General features: G+C 38.6%; 2 protein-coding genes across 2 annotated transcripts; both read right to left on the minus strand.

Annotated features, from left to right (window-relative positions):
• Positions 1-597: 597 nt before the first annotated feature.
• Positions 598-2,191, minus strand: LOC113062400 (U7 snRNA-associated Sm-like protein LSm10). Its single transcript, XM_026232228.1, has 2 exons — positions 1,996-2,191; positions 598-1,206 (listed from the first exon to the last, which is right to left on the minus strand). The coding sequence occupies exons 1-2, from the start codon at positions 2,015-2,017 to the stop codon at positions 827-829; spliced, it is 402 nt and encodes a 133-aa protein (XP_026088013.1). The 5' UTR covers positions 2,018-2,191; the 3' UTR covers positions 598-826.
• On the minus strand, positions 1,147-7,825 carry LOC113062397 (protein OSCP1-like). Its single transcript, XM_026232225.1, has 12 exons — positions 7,647-7,825; positions 7,175-7,204; positions 6,780-6,934; positions 6,234-6,401; positions 5,974-6,054; positions 5,684-5,787; positions 5,428-5,556; positions 4,829-4,898; positions 4,479-4,624; positions 3,831-3,891; positions 3,217-3,355; positions 1,147-1,189 (listed from the first exon to the last, which is right to left on the minus strand). The coding sequence occupies exons 1-11, from the start codon at positions 7,756-7,758 to the stop codon at positions 3,236-3,238; spliced, it is 1,176 nt and encodes a 391-aa protein (XP_026088010.1). The 5' UTR covers positions 7,759-7,825; the 3' UTR covers positions 1,147-1,189; positions 3,217-3,235.
• Between the last annotated feature and the right edge of the window lie 6,593 nt (positions 7,826-14,418).

Raw genomic sequence — 14,418 nt, forward strand, 5'->3', positions numbered from 1 at the left:
TGAGATTGAACACCTTGAACACTGAGTTGAGCATGCCCCCAAATGTCCCAGATTTAAAAGAATTAAAAGTTTATTCATATGCAGCATGTGGTAATTTCATATTGTGTAATGTTTGTTTATTTGTTTACCAGAATATTCCAGTGTCCAGACAGGAATGAGGTTTGAGTCATTGCAAAGATGATGATTATGTGGTCACAGAAAATCCTGCGACCTCATATGCAATGCCAAAATATACACAGCATTCTGGAAGCTAAATAATATTGTTCCAAAATAAGATGTCTCTTGCCACATTGCCCACAAACAAGCTTGTCATGTTAGAAGATTCCCGTCCAATCCAGGACTGTTCTGTTAAATATTTATATGATCATATGAAATAATCACCAATTCTGATCTTATTTTGCAGTATAAAACATTAACAGAAACAGTAATTACACAGCAAACAATGTTTTTGAATTGCACAAATAAAGGCCGTAAAATACCAATATTTGCATTTAAACAATTATTGTGGTTAAGAAATACTGACATCACAATTAAGAGACAAAACAAATATTAAAAGTTACGTTTTAAACAAGCACAAGCATCAACATGTCGATCATGGTTATTTCACTGTTTATTGTTTTTTCAAACCACTAGAGCAAAACAAAATAAACAGAAATAACTTTGCCCACACTTGTCCTAGAGACACTATTCAGAGCTTTTTCGATCACCAACTAGTAACATTTTAACTATATATTCCTTTTTCGCTCCATGATTGCATTGCTTAATGAAAAATAAAACTGTGCATTACAAAACCATCTATTTGACAAACATTAGTTTATCAGAAAATCTATTTGTTCTTAGAGTATTCTTTGCGTCCACTGCATGCTCCAAAGTTTCGCACACGGTGTATTTTTGCGAGCTGGGTCTCTATGATGTTCATGTGGTCTGGGATGTGGACGTAACGCACATTTCTGCCAGTGATGAACAAGTCGTCCATACTGGACATGAATCCACGTCTGTCCCTGTACAGAACCTTCTCCAGCCGGATGTTCATGAAAGCATCGACGTTAATAATGCATCCCCTCGCTGTGCTCTCATCTCGCAGGTCAGTGGTGGTCACCTGGCCATGCAGACCCTGCAGGAGAATCACCAGACTGTTCTCGGCGATGGTGCGCTCACGAATGGAATGGCTCACGACGTCCATGTTCACCTGTGCACAGAGAATCACTAACAATCAAAGTCATTTGTCTCGCAGTGTGAATAATTTAAGAATCAGTTTCTTTGTATTTATTTATTTTTATGGCACCAAAAAGAGAAACATTATGAAAATTATAACAATGATTCTCTGCCAATTAATTGTAAAAAGGTAGCCCTGTACAAATATATGATTTGTATTACAACTTGAGCTACATGCTCAGAATTTTTATTTAAATGTTTCTGAGCATGTGCATACGTGCATATTTTTGAGAGGCTCTGCTGACAGACAAACCACACATTGCATGTAAAATATGCAAATAAGGTTTTTTATTGTCTAACAAAGAGAAATCCAGAATGAAAAGTAAATAATGTCAGTAAAAATTAACTTTTAGTCAAACAAAAGTTAGTTGACTTTAAAATCTTATATAACAAAATATCAAACAAAGTATTTAAAGACATTTTAAAGCACGAAAACATAAGTAACACAAACATATTACATTTCATATATACAGGGTATTTTATTACAACAGAATATTATTTTTGTTTTAAAAAAATATATATAAATGTGTGTTGTGTGATGATATGTTTCCAGTCACAATCATAGTTTGGCTAAAGTACTGAAATAGTAGCTTGTTGCAAAGACTAATTTAACTACCTTGAATGTATTATTGTATTAGTATCAAATTAAGTAACGTTACTATTTAACGAATAGTCACTAGTGATCACTGAAAACTATACAGACGTCTAGAAAAATTAAACTTTCCTGGCGTCCTTATTGAATCACATATGCCACCTGCAGTAAAAACATTCATTTATTACCTTCCTTTGTGTTGTCTAACATGTCCAAAACATCATGTTTACATTCTAGTTTCTAGCGCCGCGCTTCGTCAAGTTCGTCGCAGAGGAAAGTGACGTCATCAAGACGTCCCGGATTAATGTCGCGCGCGCTCCCTCTAGCGAGCATAGACAGTAAAAGAAAGCGAGTAGCGAGTGGTGACCATTGTGATGTCTCGGATAAACAGTATCGTAGCAGAGTTGCCAGGTTTTCACATCAAAACCCGTTTAATTGTTCATTAAAACTAGCCCAAAACTTACTTACGGTAGTCGCGTTTCGAGGGTTCCTCCTGTACAGATCGCGTTTTTTAGGACTTTACTTGTTTTTGTTTTTGACGGGGTTCCATTTGTTCCCCATTTCAGGTGCTAAAAGTAGCCTAGTTAGTTGTCGTAATTTTTTTTCCAGTGGCTATTTCTCAGTTCTCATTTCAGGTTTATTCCTGTAGTTCAAGGAGAAAAAAAAACAGGTTTATTGCTGGCCATCTGCAGTTAATTTGAGAATAGCTTTGTTTGATATGTGAAAAACTGTCTGAAAAAAAGCATAATATCTATTTCTAACATGGTATGTAATGTGTTTTAGTGCTAAATCTGAGCATTAAAACAATTACGAAACAATAAAACAGTAAAAATGTTAAACATTCAAAAATCCCAAACTTCTCTTGAGCTTTAACTCCCTAATCATTTGTATAAAATGTTTTTTTGTTCCCTTACACACTTACATTTTTTGATTTTTATGTTAGTTAAAACTATTTTGTACACAGTATCTATACATAAAAAAGTACCTTGTTAAAAATTTGACAATTTTGAAAACAATATAGAGAATGTCAGTGAATAAAGAAAGAAAAAAAAAATAAAACAATTGAAAAATAAATCTAACCCATGTGAACTTGCACCAACATGTATAAATTATATTGAAGGTTATACTGTTGACACTTGTCTAAATGTATGTTGGTTTTCTGTCAACAGAAAGAAACGCCTTCTCTTCCAGTGAATTCAAAATGCTTTCATTTTCAAAGCTAAATCAGTCATTGCATGTCAATCAGACATATTAAACTGACATTATAGACACTGTGAGTTTTTTATGAAGACAAACTCAGATGTTTTATTTTTCAACTGCTTTAAAGTTTTTGTATGAATGTCAGGCATTTCCAAACCTACCATTTTTTTCTGTTACAGTTCAGACCTACCAAATGTTTCCTGACTCACAATCTACAGAGAGTGACCTTTACAGCTCATCCATCATGGCCAGCAAGTCCTCCCCCTTGTTCCCGGGTTCCTCTGTTGGGCTTCCCCCTTCATCAAATTCTCCCGCTATACGTGCCAGCTCAGTGCTGGCCAGCTGATCCTGAGAATACCAAGGTAAACATTTAAAAAAAAAAGTGATTTATATTGAGCCATTTACTGAAACTTAGAGTTTGGTATTAATACATAAGGAGTAAACTTATGACTGAGTCACTAATGACAAAAAAATTTAATGATGTGGTTTGGGATTACCACAAACACTGTATGCACGTATTAAATTTTTTTAGGGCACTTGACACTAAGAGATAAGTGCAAACTCATAAAACAATCCTGAATTAACAGAAACAAGTGTGTGGTTGCTTCTTTTGGTGTTAACTTCCTAGTAACTCACATTTGAATCAAAAAATAAAATCATTGCCAAAAAGCTCTCAAGTTAAGCTCACCCTGGAGCAATGCTTGTGTTTCTTAGTAAATCATAGTTTTACTAATAGCATAGGGCATTCCCAGCCCTGGGCAACAAAATAAAGAAGGGACATGACAAGGACATGAGCAGATTTGTAAATTGCATGAGACGGCACCTGTGTGGCTTGTATGCTTATGACTCCAGATGATTGATGCTCCATTCCTACTGAAATTCCACTGAAAAACATTTTGAGAGATTTGGTTATTTATTACAGTAATAAATATTTTTACCTGTGATTTTCAATCATGCCTTCTGAATTGCAAACAATTTCAGACCTTTATGAATCAGGCATCACTAGTTTTGATTCTAAACAGCTGGGAAAAAAACAACTTAATTGCTGAAATAAAAGTAAAAAAAAATTTTAACATTTAAGTTACATTTTGGATTTACATAACTATAATAACTCTCTCTCTCTTTCTCTCTCTCTCTCTCTATTTAACTATGATATAATATATATATATATATATATATATATATATATATATATATATATAAACTATAATATAATAGTAGTAATATAAAAACTATAACAACTATTTGGATTTAGTTAACTATAATAAAAAAATATATAGAGAGAGAGCTACTATTTTATATCATATTTTATATCATATATGGTGTTTTATAATATATGTTTAATAGTTTGTAATATATTTTAAATTTGACATTTATATATTTCAGTATAAGCCTACATAAGAAAATGAAGCACACATTCGGGGATGTGTGTGGCTCCTGGCAGGATTATGTCTGGATTAGTAATGCTTACATGCCCTCATCCTCCTGGTCTAAGGTTAACAGGTTCACTTTGAAACCAGGATCCACATTTGAGAGTTTCTGCACCTCCATTCCACCCATCAGTTTAGCGAGCAGGTTGAGCTCCTCTGTGGCCAGAGGATTGGGCGCAGTGTCTGCCTGTCCACATCATGTTCCGATTTTCACACAAACACACAATGACACCCAGAGATTTTATCCAAGATAAACATTTCAATAAATCTACATGTTACCAATATAATAGTATTATATTATATAGTATAATATTATTATTAGACTAATAGTTTTTCCTCAACATAACCAATACTTCTGGAATCTGGCATGATGCCTGCATTAAGGGTGTACCTGCTTTGGTTTATTTGTTCTGTTAGAGGTGCTTGATGGATCCATGTCTTCATGTGAGGGTGTGTTGTACCTGTACAGATGTCAGCAGAGATTCATACACACACACACACACACACACAATCTCTCATACGTTTGTGGTTTTATAATGTTTTAGAAAGAAGTCAGTAAAAATACAGTAAAACAGTAATATTCTTAAATATTATAAAAACTTCAAATAATAGTTCTCCATTTTAATATATTTTAAAATGTAATTTATGCTGCTTAATATTTTTGTGGAAACCGTGATATATATATGATGTAGATATTTCATAATTCTTTGAGTAAAAAGTTTGGAACTTTGGAAAATATTTTTTTGTAACAATGTAAAATTCTTTACTGTAACTTGATTATTTAAATGCATCCTTGCTGAATATAACTATATTTTTATATTAAATAAGTATCTCTTTAAATAACATGGTTAATTTATTTTTATATTGCATTTGAAATATTCTAAAATGTATAATATATAATACAATATATTTAATACATTCTATTGACATAAGTTTACAATATTGGAAAAAAAGCAGTTGAAATTCCTAACTATTAATTTTGATATTTACATGTTGGTGCCCAAAAGTGTGACCCTGTCCCCAGAGAGGTCAAATGAACCCTGGTGTGTAGCACTTGTGTAGCTTCCTCCACTGGGAAACCTAGTTCTCCTCACCTCTCGGCCTTTAGCATTAAACCACCTGTGAGACGAGACTGTTTAAAGAAATTCTGAAGGAAGTGCATATGAATTGTATGACTGTAACAATGTGATCTTATTTCCACAAAGCCTCTTTGTTTCCCAGTGAAAAGTTACTTCATCTGCATCACCTGATTAAACCAGGAGCCTCAGATCCGTAAGGCACCGGCCCTGAGGTCTGCAGCACAAAATGGCCATTTGGGTTCTGGATCTTTTCGTTCAAGAAAATCGAGACCTGATGAAAGAACATATCACAAAGTCTCATGAAATCAGTAAGTGTCACTACGACTGCATGACAAATGGCTACGCTTGAATGATCTTACAAAATAAATGCCATGACTGATTTGCATACAACTGTATGATCTGGCAGTGATCCAGTTCAAACACTATGGCAATAAGCTGTCATAAACAAACTGCTCACCCTGATTTGCATATCTTGAAAGAGAACCAGCAGCGTATGTCGGAGGAGTTGAAACTCACCATCGGATAAGGGTGTGTATACCTTAGAAAGAGGTGCTTTTTTTAAATTCGTCAAGTGTGAAGAAAAGCAACTTGATGTGTGATAGATTCTCAATAGAGATAAGTTCTTAGGGAGATATAATTATATATTATTACAGAAGATTTACACCACATTTAGAAACTAGGAGCTATCTAGTTCTTGGTAAGCGACGGGAATTTTACCTCAATAAGCTGTCTCTGGGCTTCACTGATCTGGTTAATTAGGCTGGGATTATCCTTAACCAGTTCCTTGATGGTGTCCGTGTGGTTGAAGGTGATAAGCAGTAAATCTTGTGGACGTGGACACAGAACGATCTGATACTTAAAGGCCATAGTCATCAAATCGTACAGCTACATTAAAGATAACAACACTAATGTAAACCGGACATTGGTCATAAATTGTGAACATTTTTGTGCCAAATGAGCTAAAACAATGTGCTATGTGTGGTCTAATTTAACTGGTTTTATCCAAGTAAGAAATATTATTTAATATTAATGAACTAACTTTTATCTGGGCTGGAACAAGTAGAAATAGCACCGTTTTATAGTTACATTATACATTGTCAAATGCTATTGGTATGCTATTTCTCTAAATCACTTTGAGGTATTAAGTTAAATCTTTAGCTAATAATGTATTTAATTACACTGACACTATAGGAAAACTCAATGCAAAAAGAAAAAAGAATGTGATTCACAATTGTTTTGCCTGGGGAGAGGATGAGTTCATACCTTATCCATGCTGGCCGGGTTTAGACGCATAATAGAGGCATGTGCTATCCGTGTCAAAACTGTCCGCAGGGCTCGGTGGGAGTACAGATCCTGCGGCCGCAAGAGCTCCCCTAGAAAAGCCTTATTGAACATAGTGCCCACTATATCATTCATTACTATAGAAAGAACATGAGAAAGATAAGTGAGAAAACAAACCAACATTGAGGCAGGAGTCAAATCTTAAATATCACAGAAAGAAGAAAGAAAACAAAAGAAGCTGCTGTTTGCATCATGATTTTTGTACAATAGTTAATTATGGGTTTGATTATGAAATAAAGACATTATATGAAGTGTGATTTTTTTGAATGACTTTTATTTGGGTATTGCCATTAAAAAAATATAAAATTATAATGTACCTCTTTTCCTGTCATCATCTGTCCAACGGCCTGCAAAATTGCAAATAACCTGCATTAAGGACACATTTCTGTTACATCTGAAGAAGTTCAAGCAGTTCCCCTCCACCGAGTCTTACGACAGGATGTAGTTTAGTGTAGGGTAATTGAAAATTAGGCATGGTACATGAATCTTGTCACTGTCAGTTACCTTCTGACAGCAGCTGAGATCACATCAAGCATGTAAACAATTATAATTTTTTTTTTCATTATATTTGCATTATACATATTTTTAAATTATATTTAAAGATAGACAGATAGATAGATAAATAGATAGACAGATTTTATTTTCGTTATACATTCATAAAACAAAGAAAAACACGGTAAGGTAAGGCCATTTTGACGCACTAGTTTGTTGGCAGCTTACTAAAGCGTGATTTCGTTAGTTAGGCAGCTATTGTGTCTATATGGGGGGGTTGAAACTACTGTTGGTTACCTCTCTGAGTTTTATCATCGTTCTCATCCTGCGCTCGGAGGCGCTGGTCCAGAATGTAGATCATTTCTCCGCCGAGGTTTATGATGAGCAAAGGAAGAGTTCTTTGAGACATGTTGAAAAGTGTTATTGTACGCCTTTATTGGGTTTTTGTTTTACTCTGCTTCTAGCGGGGCATTATGACGTCACGTAATGCCACGCTGACCTGCTGCTCCTGCGCGCGCGCGCGCTCACACACACACACACACACACCTGTCATTACAGACGCGCGCGGTAGATGGATTATTAGTACTGAATACATGTTCCATTCTATTCATTCATTCATTCAAACAAAATTTCAGTTAACAATTGATCAATTAGTTTTGGAGACAGCTGGTGTATTTGTCACACTTTTTATTCTAGTTAAAAGTAGTTTATTGATTTTTTGATGCATTTATTTCCAGTTTATTGATTTTTTTTTCCAGTTATGAAACTGTAAAAGAATAGCATTAAAATATTTCAAATCAAATTTGTTTTGGCTAACTAAATATATAAATAAATATATATAACATATATATGCCCCAAGCTGACTTGTAAAATATCCTTTTCCTGAAAGCACGTACCCTTTAAGTTAATATCTACCTTCCTCACATATATACAATGTCGTGTCATTATTTAAAAGGTGCCAAAATTCTATTCATGTAAGATGTTCCTTCGTTATTGCTCTTAAAAACTTTATAAAAGATGATTTTCATATGCTATCTGTACACAGTGAAGGAATGGATACTGTTTAGGCAAATGTAGTCAAATTCTGGATAACTGCCTCAGTTAAAGATGTAAAGTATATGACAGAAGGAAAGACTGCAAACATCACTGTTTTTTTACTTGAACTGTCTGATGCCAAGGTCAAAAATATTCAGGGCAAACTACTTCAAAAAATATTCTTTATCTTCAACACATGATTGCTCTAGTAAGTATAATTATTTTTAAATAATTTTTGTTGTTGTTGTTTGAAAATCATGATGTAACACATTCCCAAATATGAAATAATGTTTAATGTGTTTATTTTGGCATGATGGCAAAATGCAAATTAATTTTACTGAGAACTCTTGCACTTTAAACATGTAGAGCTGAAGTTTGGATTACTCAAGGTTTTAAAGTTGTTATTTGCTGTCAAGAGCATGAAACCAGCTGTTAATGATTGCTTTTTTAAAAATGTTTTACAATAGCCATATTCAATAATGTTAACAGTGATTTTAGCTCTTTAGAAATATTCATAGACTGTGATGTTCAAGATCAAATTACAGGCTAGACGATTATAAGCTTTATATATGATTAACTCTATTCATCTATATCGATTATAAATTTTTCAGAAGTGCTGTTGCAGAAGGAAGTAAAAAATCATGGGAAACCTTCAGTACCTTTCCGTGTTTATATTGTAAGTTCTATTGTGGTGAGTATGCATGGCAAACATGAAAACATTTAGACTGATTGATTCTGTAAGAAAAGGATATTAGTGCCATTTTATATAGATACACACTTAAATTTATTTAAAAAAATTTCTTGCAGGTTGGCTGTCCTTATGTGTGAGTGTGAAGAACATGTTGGCGCCTCTAAAACTCTCAATTATAAGTATGTCAGACACAAATGGATGAAGAAGATAGAAAATGACATGCTTCTATCAGCTATATCAATCCCTGGAACACACCAAAGCAACAGATACTCTAAAAAGTCCAGTCCAATGTTCCAAGCATGGGGACTGCACAACCAACTAGATGCAGGCGTGCGTTTTTTTGACTTGCACGTGTCCTCCGACCAGGAACAGAAGACCCTTAATTATTTTTTGATTACTATGCAGACGTTCCTTGTGAAACAGAAAAAAGAGACACTGTTGCTTAGAGTAACTCCAGATGAGGGTGCTGTTGCTCAAGTCACAGAGTTTTTAAGTCAAGATTGGCCTTTGTGGAGAGACAAAGATATTCCAACTTTGGGCCAGGTGAGAGGCAAGATAGTCTTGATTCAGAGTCCAACATTAGAATTAGGACTTTCTGTTCAAGTCACTGAACTGAACGCAGACATGGATACAAAAGAAACACAAATGAGAGAAAATATCAAGAAAGCTTCACAAAAGTGTGAGCAGGAGATGATGCTCACATACACTGAGGCCAACGGAGAATCAGGGCCACTAAAAATCGCAAAAACACTAAATAAACAAGTTGATGATTATCTTCTCAATCTTAAAGGAGACGAAAAAAGACCACATTGTGTAGGTATAATTGCTATGGACTTCCCTGGTCCAAAAGTCATCCAAACAATCATCAACTTTAATGGCAAATTAGGGAAGGGGATTGTAGCTGACTCAGGTAGCAATGAAGATGTTGCCTTGCCTGATTCTGACATTTTTGAAAATGACAAGGAAGTTAAAGGTGGAGAATCTTCAGCAGAAGGAGAAACTGGCGCTGCGGACGAGGACCATCAGGCAGAAGCTGGAGAAAGTGCAGCAGGAGGAGAAACTGGCGCTGCGGAAGAGGACCACCAGGCAGAAGGTGGAGAAAGTTCAGCAGGAGGAGAAACTGGCGCTGCGGACGAGGACCACCAGGCAGAAGGTGGAGAAAGTGCAGCAGGAGGAGAAACTGGCGCTGCGGAAGAGGACCACCAGGCAGAAGGTGGAGAAAGTGCAGCAGGAGGAGAAACTGGCGCTGCGGAAGAGGACCACCAGGCAGAAGGTGGAGAAAGTTCAGCAGGAGGAGAAACTGGCGCTGCGGACGAGGACCACCAGGCAGAAGGTGGAGAAAGTGCAGCAGGAGGAGAAACTGGCGCTGCGGACGAGGACCACCAGGCAGAAGGTGGAGAAAGTGCAGCAGGAGGAGAAACTGGCGCTGCGGAAGAGGACCACCAGGCAGAAGGTGGAGAAAGTGCAGCAGGAGGAGAAACTGGCGCTGCGGACGAGGACCACCAGGCAGAAGGTGGAGAAAGTGCAGCAGGAGGAGAAACTGGCGCTGCGGAAGAGGACCACCAGGCAGAAGGTGGAGAAAGTGCAGCAGGAGGAGAAACTGGCGCTGCGGACGAGGACCACCAGGCAGAAGGTGGAGAAAGTGCAGCAGGAGGAGAAACTGGCGCTGCGGAAGAGGACCACCAGGCAGAAGGTGGAGAAAGTGCAGCAGGAGGAGAAACTGGCGCTGCGGAAGAGGACCACCAGGCAGAAGGTGGAGAAAGTGCAACAGGAGGAGAAACTGGCGCTGCGGACGAGGACCACCAGGCAGAAGGTGGAGAAAGTTCAGCAGGAGGAGAAACTGGCGCTGCGGACGAGGACCACCAGGCAGAAGGTGGAGAAAGTTCAGCAGGAGGAGAAACTGGCACTGGGGACGAGGACCACCAGGCAGAAGGTGGAGAAAGTTCAGCAGGAGGAGAAACTGGCGCTGCGGAAGAGGACCACCAGGCAGAAGGTGGAGAAAGTTCAGCAGGAGGAGAAACTGGCGCTGCGGAAGAGGACCACCAGGCAGAAGGTGGAGAAAGTGCAACAGGAGGAGAAACTGGCGCTGCGGACGAGGACCACCAGGCAGAAGGTGGAGAAAGTGCAGCAGGAGGAGAAACTGGCGCTGCGGAAGAGGACCACCAGGCAGAAGGTGGAGAAAGTGCAGCAGGAGGAGAAACTGGCGCTGCGGAAGAGGACCACCAGGCAGAAGGTGGAGAAAGTGCAACAGGAGGAGAAACTGGCGCTGCGGACGAGGACCACCAGGCAGAAGGTGGAGAAAGTGCAGCAGGAGGAGAAATTGGCGCTGCGGAAGAGGACCACCAGGCAGAAGGTGGAGAAAGTTCAGCAGGAGGAGAAACTGGCACTGGGGACGAGGACCACCAGGTAGAAGGTGGAGAAAGTTCAGCAGGAGGAGAAACTGGCGCTGCGGAAGAGGACCACCAGGCAGAAGGTGGAGAAAGTTCAGCAGGAGGAGAAACTGGCACTGGGGACGAGGACCACCAGGCAGAAGGTGGAGAAAGTTCAGCAGGAGGAGAAACTGGCGCTGCGGACGAGGACCACCAGGCAGAAGGTGGAGAAAGTTCAGCAGGAGGAGAAACTGGCGCTGCGGACGAGGACCACCAGGCAGAAGGTGGAGAAAGTTCAGCAGGAGGAGAAACTGGCGCTGCGGACGAGGACCGTCAGGCAGAAGGTGGAGAAAGTGCAGCAGGAGGAGAAACTGGCGCTGCGGACGAGGACCATCAGGCAGAAGGTGGAGAAAGTGCAGCAGGAGGAGAAACTGGCGCTGCGGACAAGGACCACCAGGCAGAAGGTGGAGAAAGTGCAGCAGGAGGAGAAATTGGCGCTGCGGAAGAGGACCACCAGGCAGAAGGTGGAGAAAGTTCAGCAGGAGGAGAAACTGGCACTGGGGACGAGGACCACCAGGTAGAAGGTGGAGAAAGTTCAGCAGGAGGAGAAACTGGCGCTGCGGAAGAGGACCACCAGGCAGAAGGTGGAGAAAGTTCAGCAGGAGGAGAAACTGGCACTGGGGACGAGGACCACCAGGCAGAAGGTGGAGAAAGTTCAGCAGGAGGAGAAACTGGCGCTGCGGACGAGGACCACCAGGCAGAAGGTGGAGAAAGTTCAGCAGGAGGAGAAACTGGCGCTGCGGACGAGGACCACCAGGCAGAAGGTGGAGAAAGTTCAGCAGGAGGAGAAACTGGCGCTGCGGACGAGGACCGTCAGGCAGAAGGTGGAGAAAGTGCAGCAGGAGGAGAAACTGGCGCTGCGGACGAGGACCATCAGGCAGAAGGTGGAGAAAGTGCAGCAGGAGGAGAAACTGGCGCTGCGGACAAGGACCGTCAGGCAGAAGGTGAAGAAAGTTCAACAGAAGAAGAATCTCACACTTCGCATGAAGAACATCATGCCCAAGTAGACCAACATCCCAAAAAAAAGTTTATTAAAAAGGTAAATTGCCACAAAGTTCACAGAAGACCCCGATCATCTCCTTTACTTTGAATATGGAAACATTAACATTAGAGTCTCTTTAAGAGAATAAAGATACCACTTACAATTAAAATAGATTTACATTTTAATCTCTATGAATTACAACAATTGTATAAGCAGCACTCAAGCACATTCTGTCAGTCAAATAAAATATACAAACATACAATACATAACAGTGTTTTGTCATTCATTATTTGCATGTCAATTAGAAAAATATTCAATCAAGAAAACAGGTGAGAGGTCTAGTTGCAATCTATACAAAAAAACTGTGGTCTGACTTAAGTTTCTCTTAGGGGTTTCCCTTTTTTACAAACCACAAAACAAATTACTTTTGACATATACCAAAATGTTGATGAGTCTGTCGTTGTTGTCTTGACATTTGCATTTCTTTATCCCAAGATAACATCAATCAAATGTGAGAGTGTGAAAATATGTTGCTGTCTTTGAGGAACTAATAAACTGGAGTAATAGTGAGAAATTAAAAAAAGCACCAGGATTACACCGTCACTTCTCACTGTCATATGCTGTTTAGGGGAAGTGAAATTTACAAATGTAGAACATGTGAATTAATGCCTACTCAATAACTTTTGGCCTATTTTACTTTACCTATTAAACTAATTCTTAGACCAATTTGTATAAAAGCAATACATTTATAAATAAGGTAATTGTTGATGTTGTTATGAATTTAACAGTATCACACATATAAAAAAATAATAAACAGTTAAATTGTGTTAATAAAATCACAGACAACATACTTGGTCACTTCTTTGTACAGACCCGATTCCAAAAAAGTTGGGGCAAATTGTGAATAAAAACAGAATGCAATGATGTGAAGTTTCAAATTTCAAGATTTTATTCAGAATACAACATAGATGACATATGAAATGTTTAAACTGAGAAAATTTATAATTTTAAGGGAAAAATAAGTTGATTTTAAATTTCATGGCATCAACACATCTCAAAAAAGGTGGGAGCGCTGATAACAACTTGGGTTGTCCTTGTCGTCTTTAGTCCGGATGACATGGTGTCCTAGTTTTCCAAAAAGAACTTCAAAGTTTGATTCGTCTGACCACTGAACAGTTTTCCACTTCGCCAGAGTCCATTTTAAATGAGCCTTGGCCCAGAGAAAACTACTGTGCTTCTGGATGATGTTTAGATATGGCTTCTTTTTTGACCTATAGAGTTTTAGCCGTCAACAGGGAACGGCACGGTAGATTGTGTTCACTGACAATGTTTTCTGGAAGTATTCCTGTGCCCATGTTGTGATTTCCATTACAGTAACATTCCTGTATGTGATGCAGTGCATCTAAGGGCCCGAAGATCATGGGCATCCAGGATGGTTTTCCGGCCTTGACCCTTACGCACAGAGACTGTTCCAGATTCTCTGAATCTTTGGAGAATATTATGCACTGTAGATGATGATAACTTCAAACTCTTTGCAATGTTTCTCTGAGAAACTCCTTTCTGATATTGCTCCACTCATTTTCGCTGCAGTATTGGGGGAATTGGTGATCCTCTGCCCATCTTGACTTCTGAGAAACACTGCCACTCTGAGAGACTCTTTTTATACCCAGTCATGTTGCCAATTGACATTAGGTTGCAAATTGGTCCTCCAGCTGTTCCTTATCTGTACATTTAACTTTTCCGACCTCTTATTGCTACCTGTCACAACTTTTTTGGAATGTGTAGCTCTCATGAAATCCAAAATGAGCCAATATTTGGCATGACATTTCAAAACAATGTCTCACTTTCAAAATTTGATATTCTATTGGGAATAAAATATAAATTTATGGGATTTTTAAATTATTCCATTCCTTTTTTACTCACAATTTGTAG

This window comes from Carassius auratus, chromosome 44, assembly GCF_003368295.1.
Source record: "Carassius auratus strain Wakin chromosome 44, ASM336829v1, whole genome shotgun sequence".
NCBI lineage: Eukaryota > Metazoa > Chordata > Actinopteri > Cypriniformes > Cyprinidae > Carassius > Carassius auratus.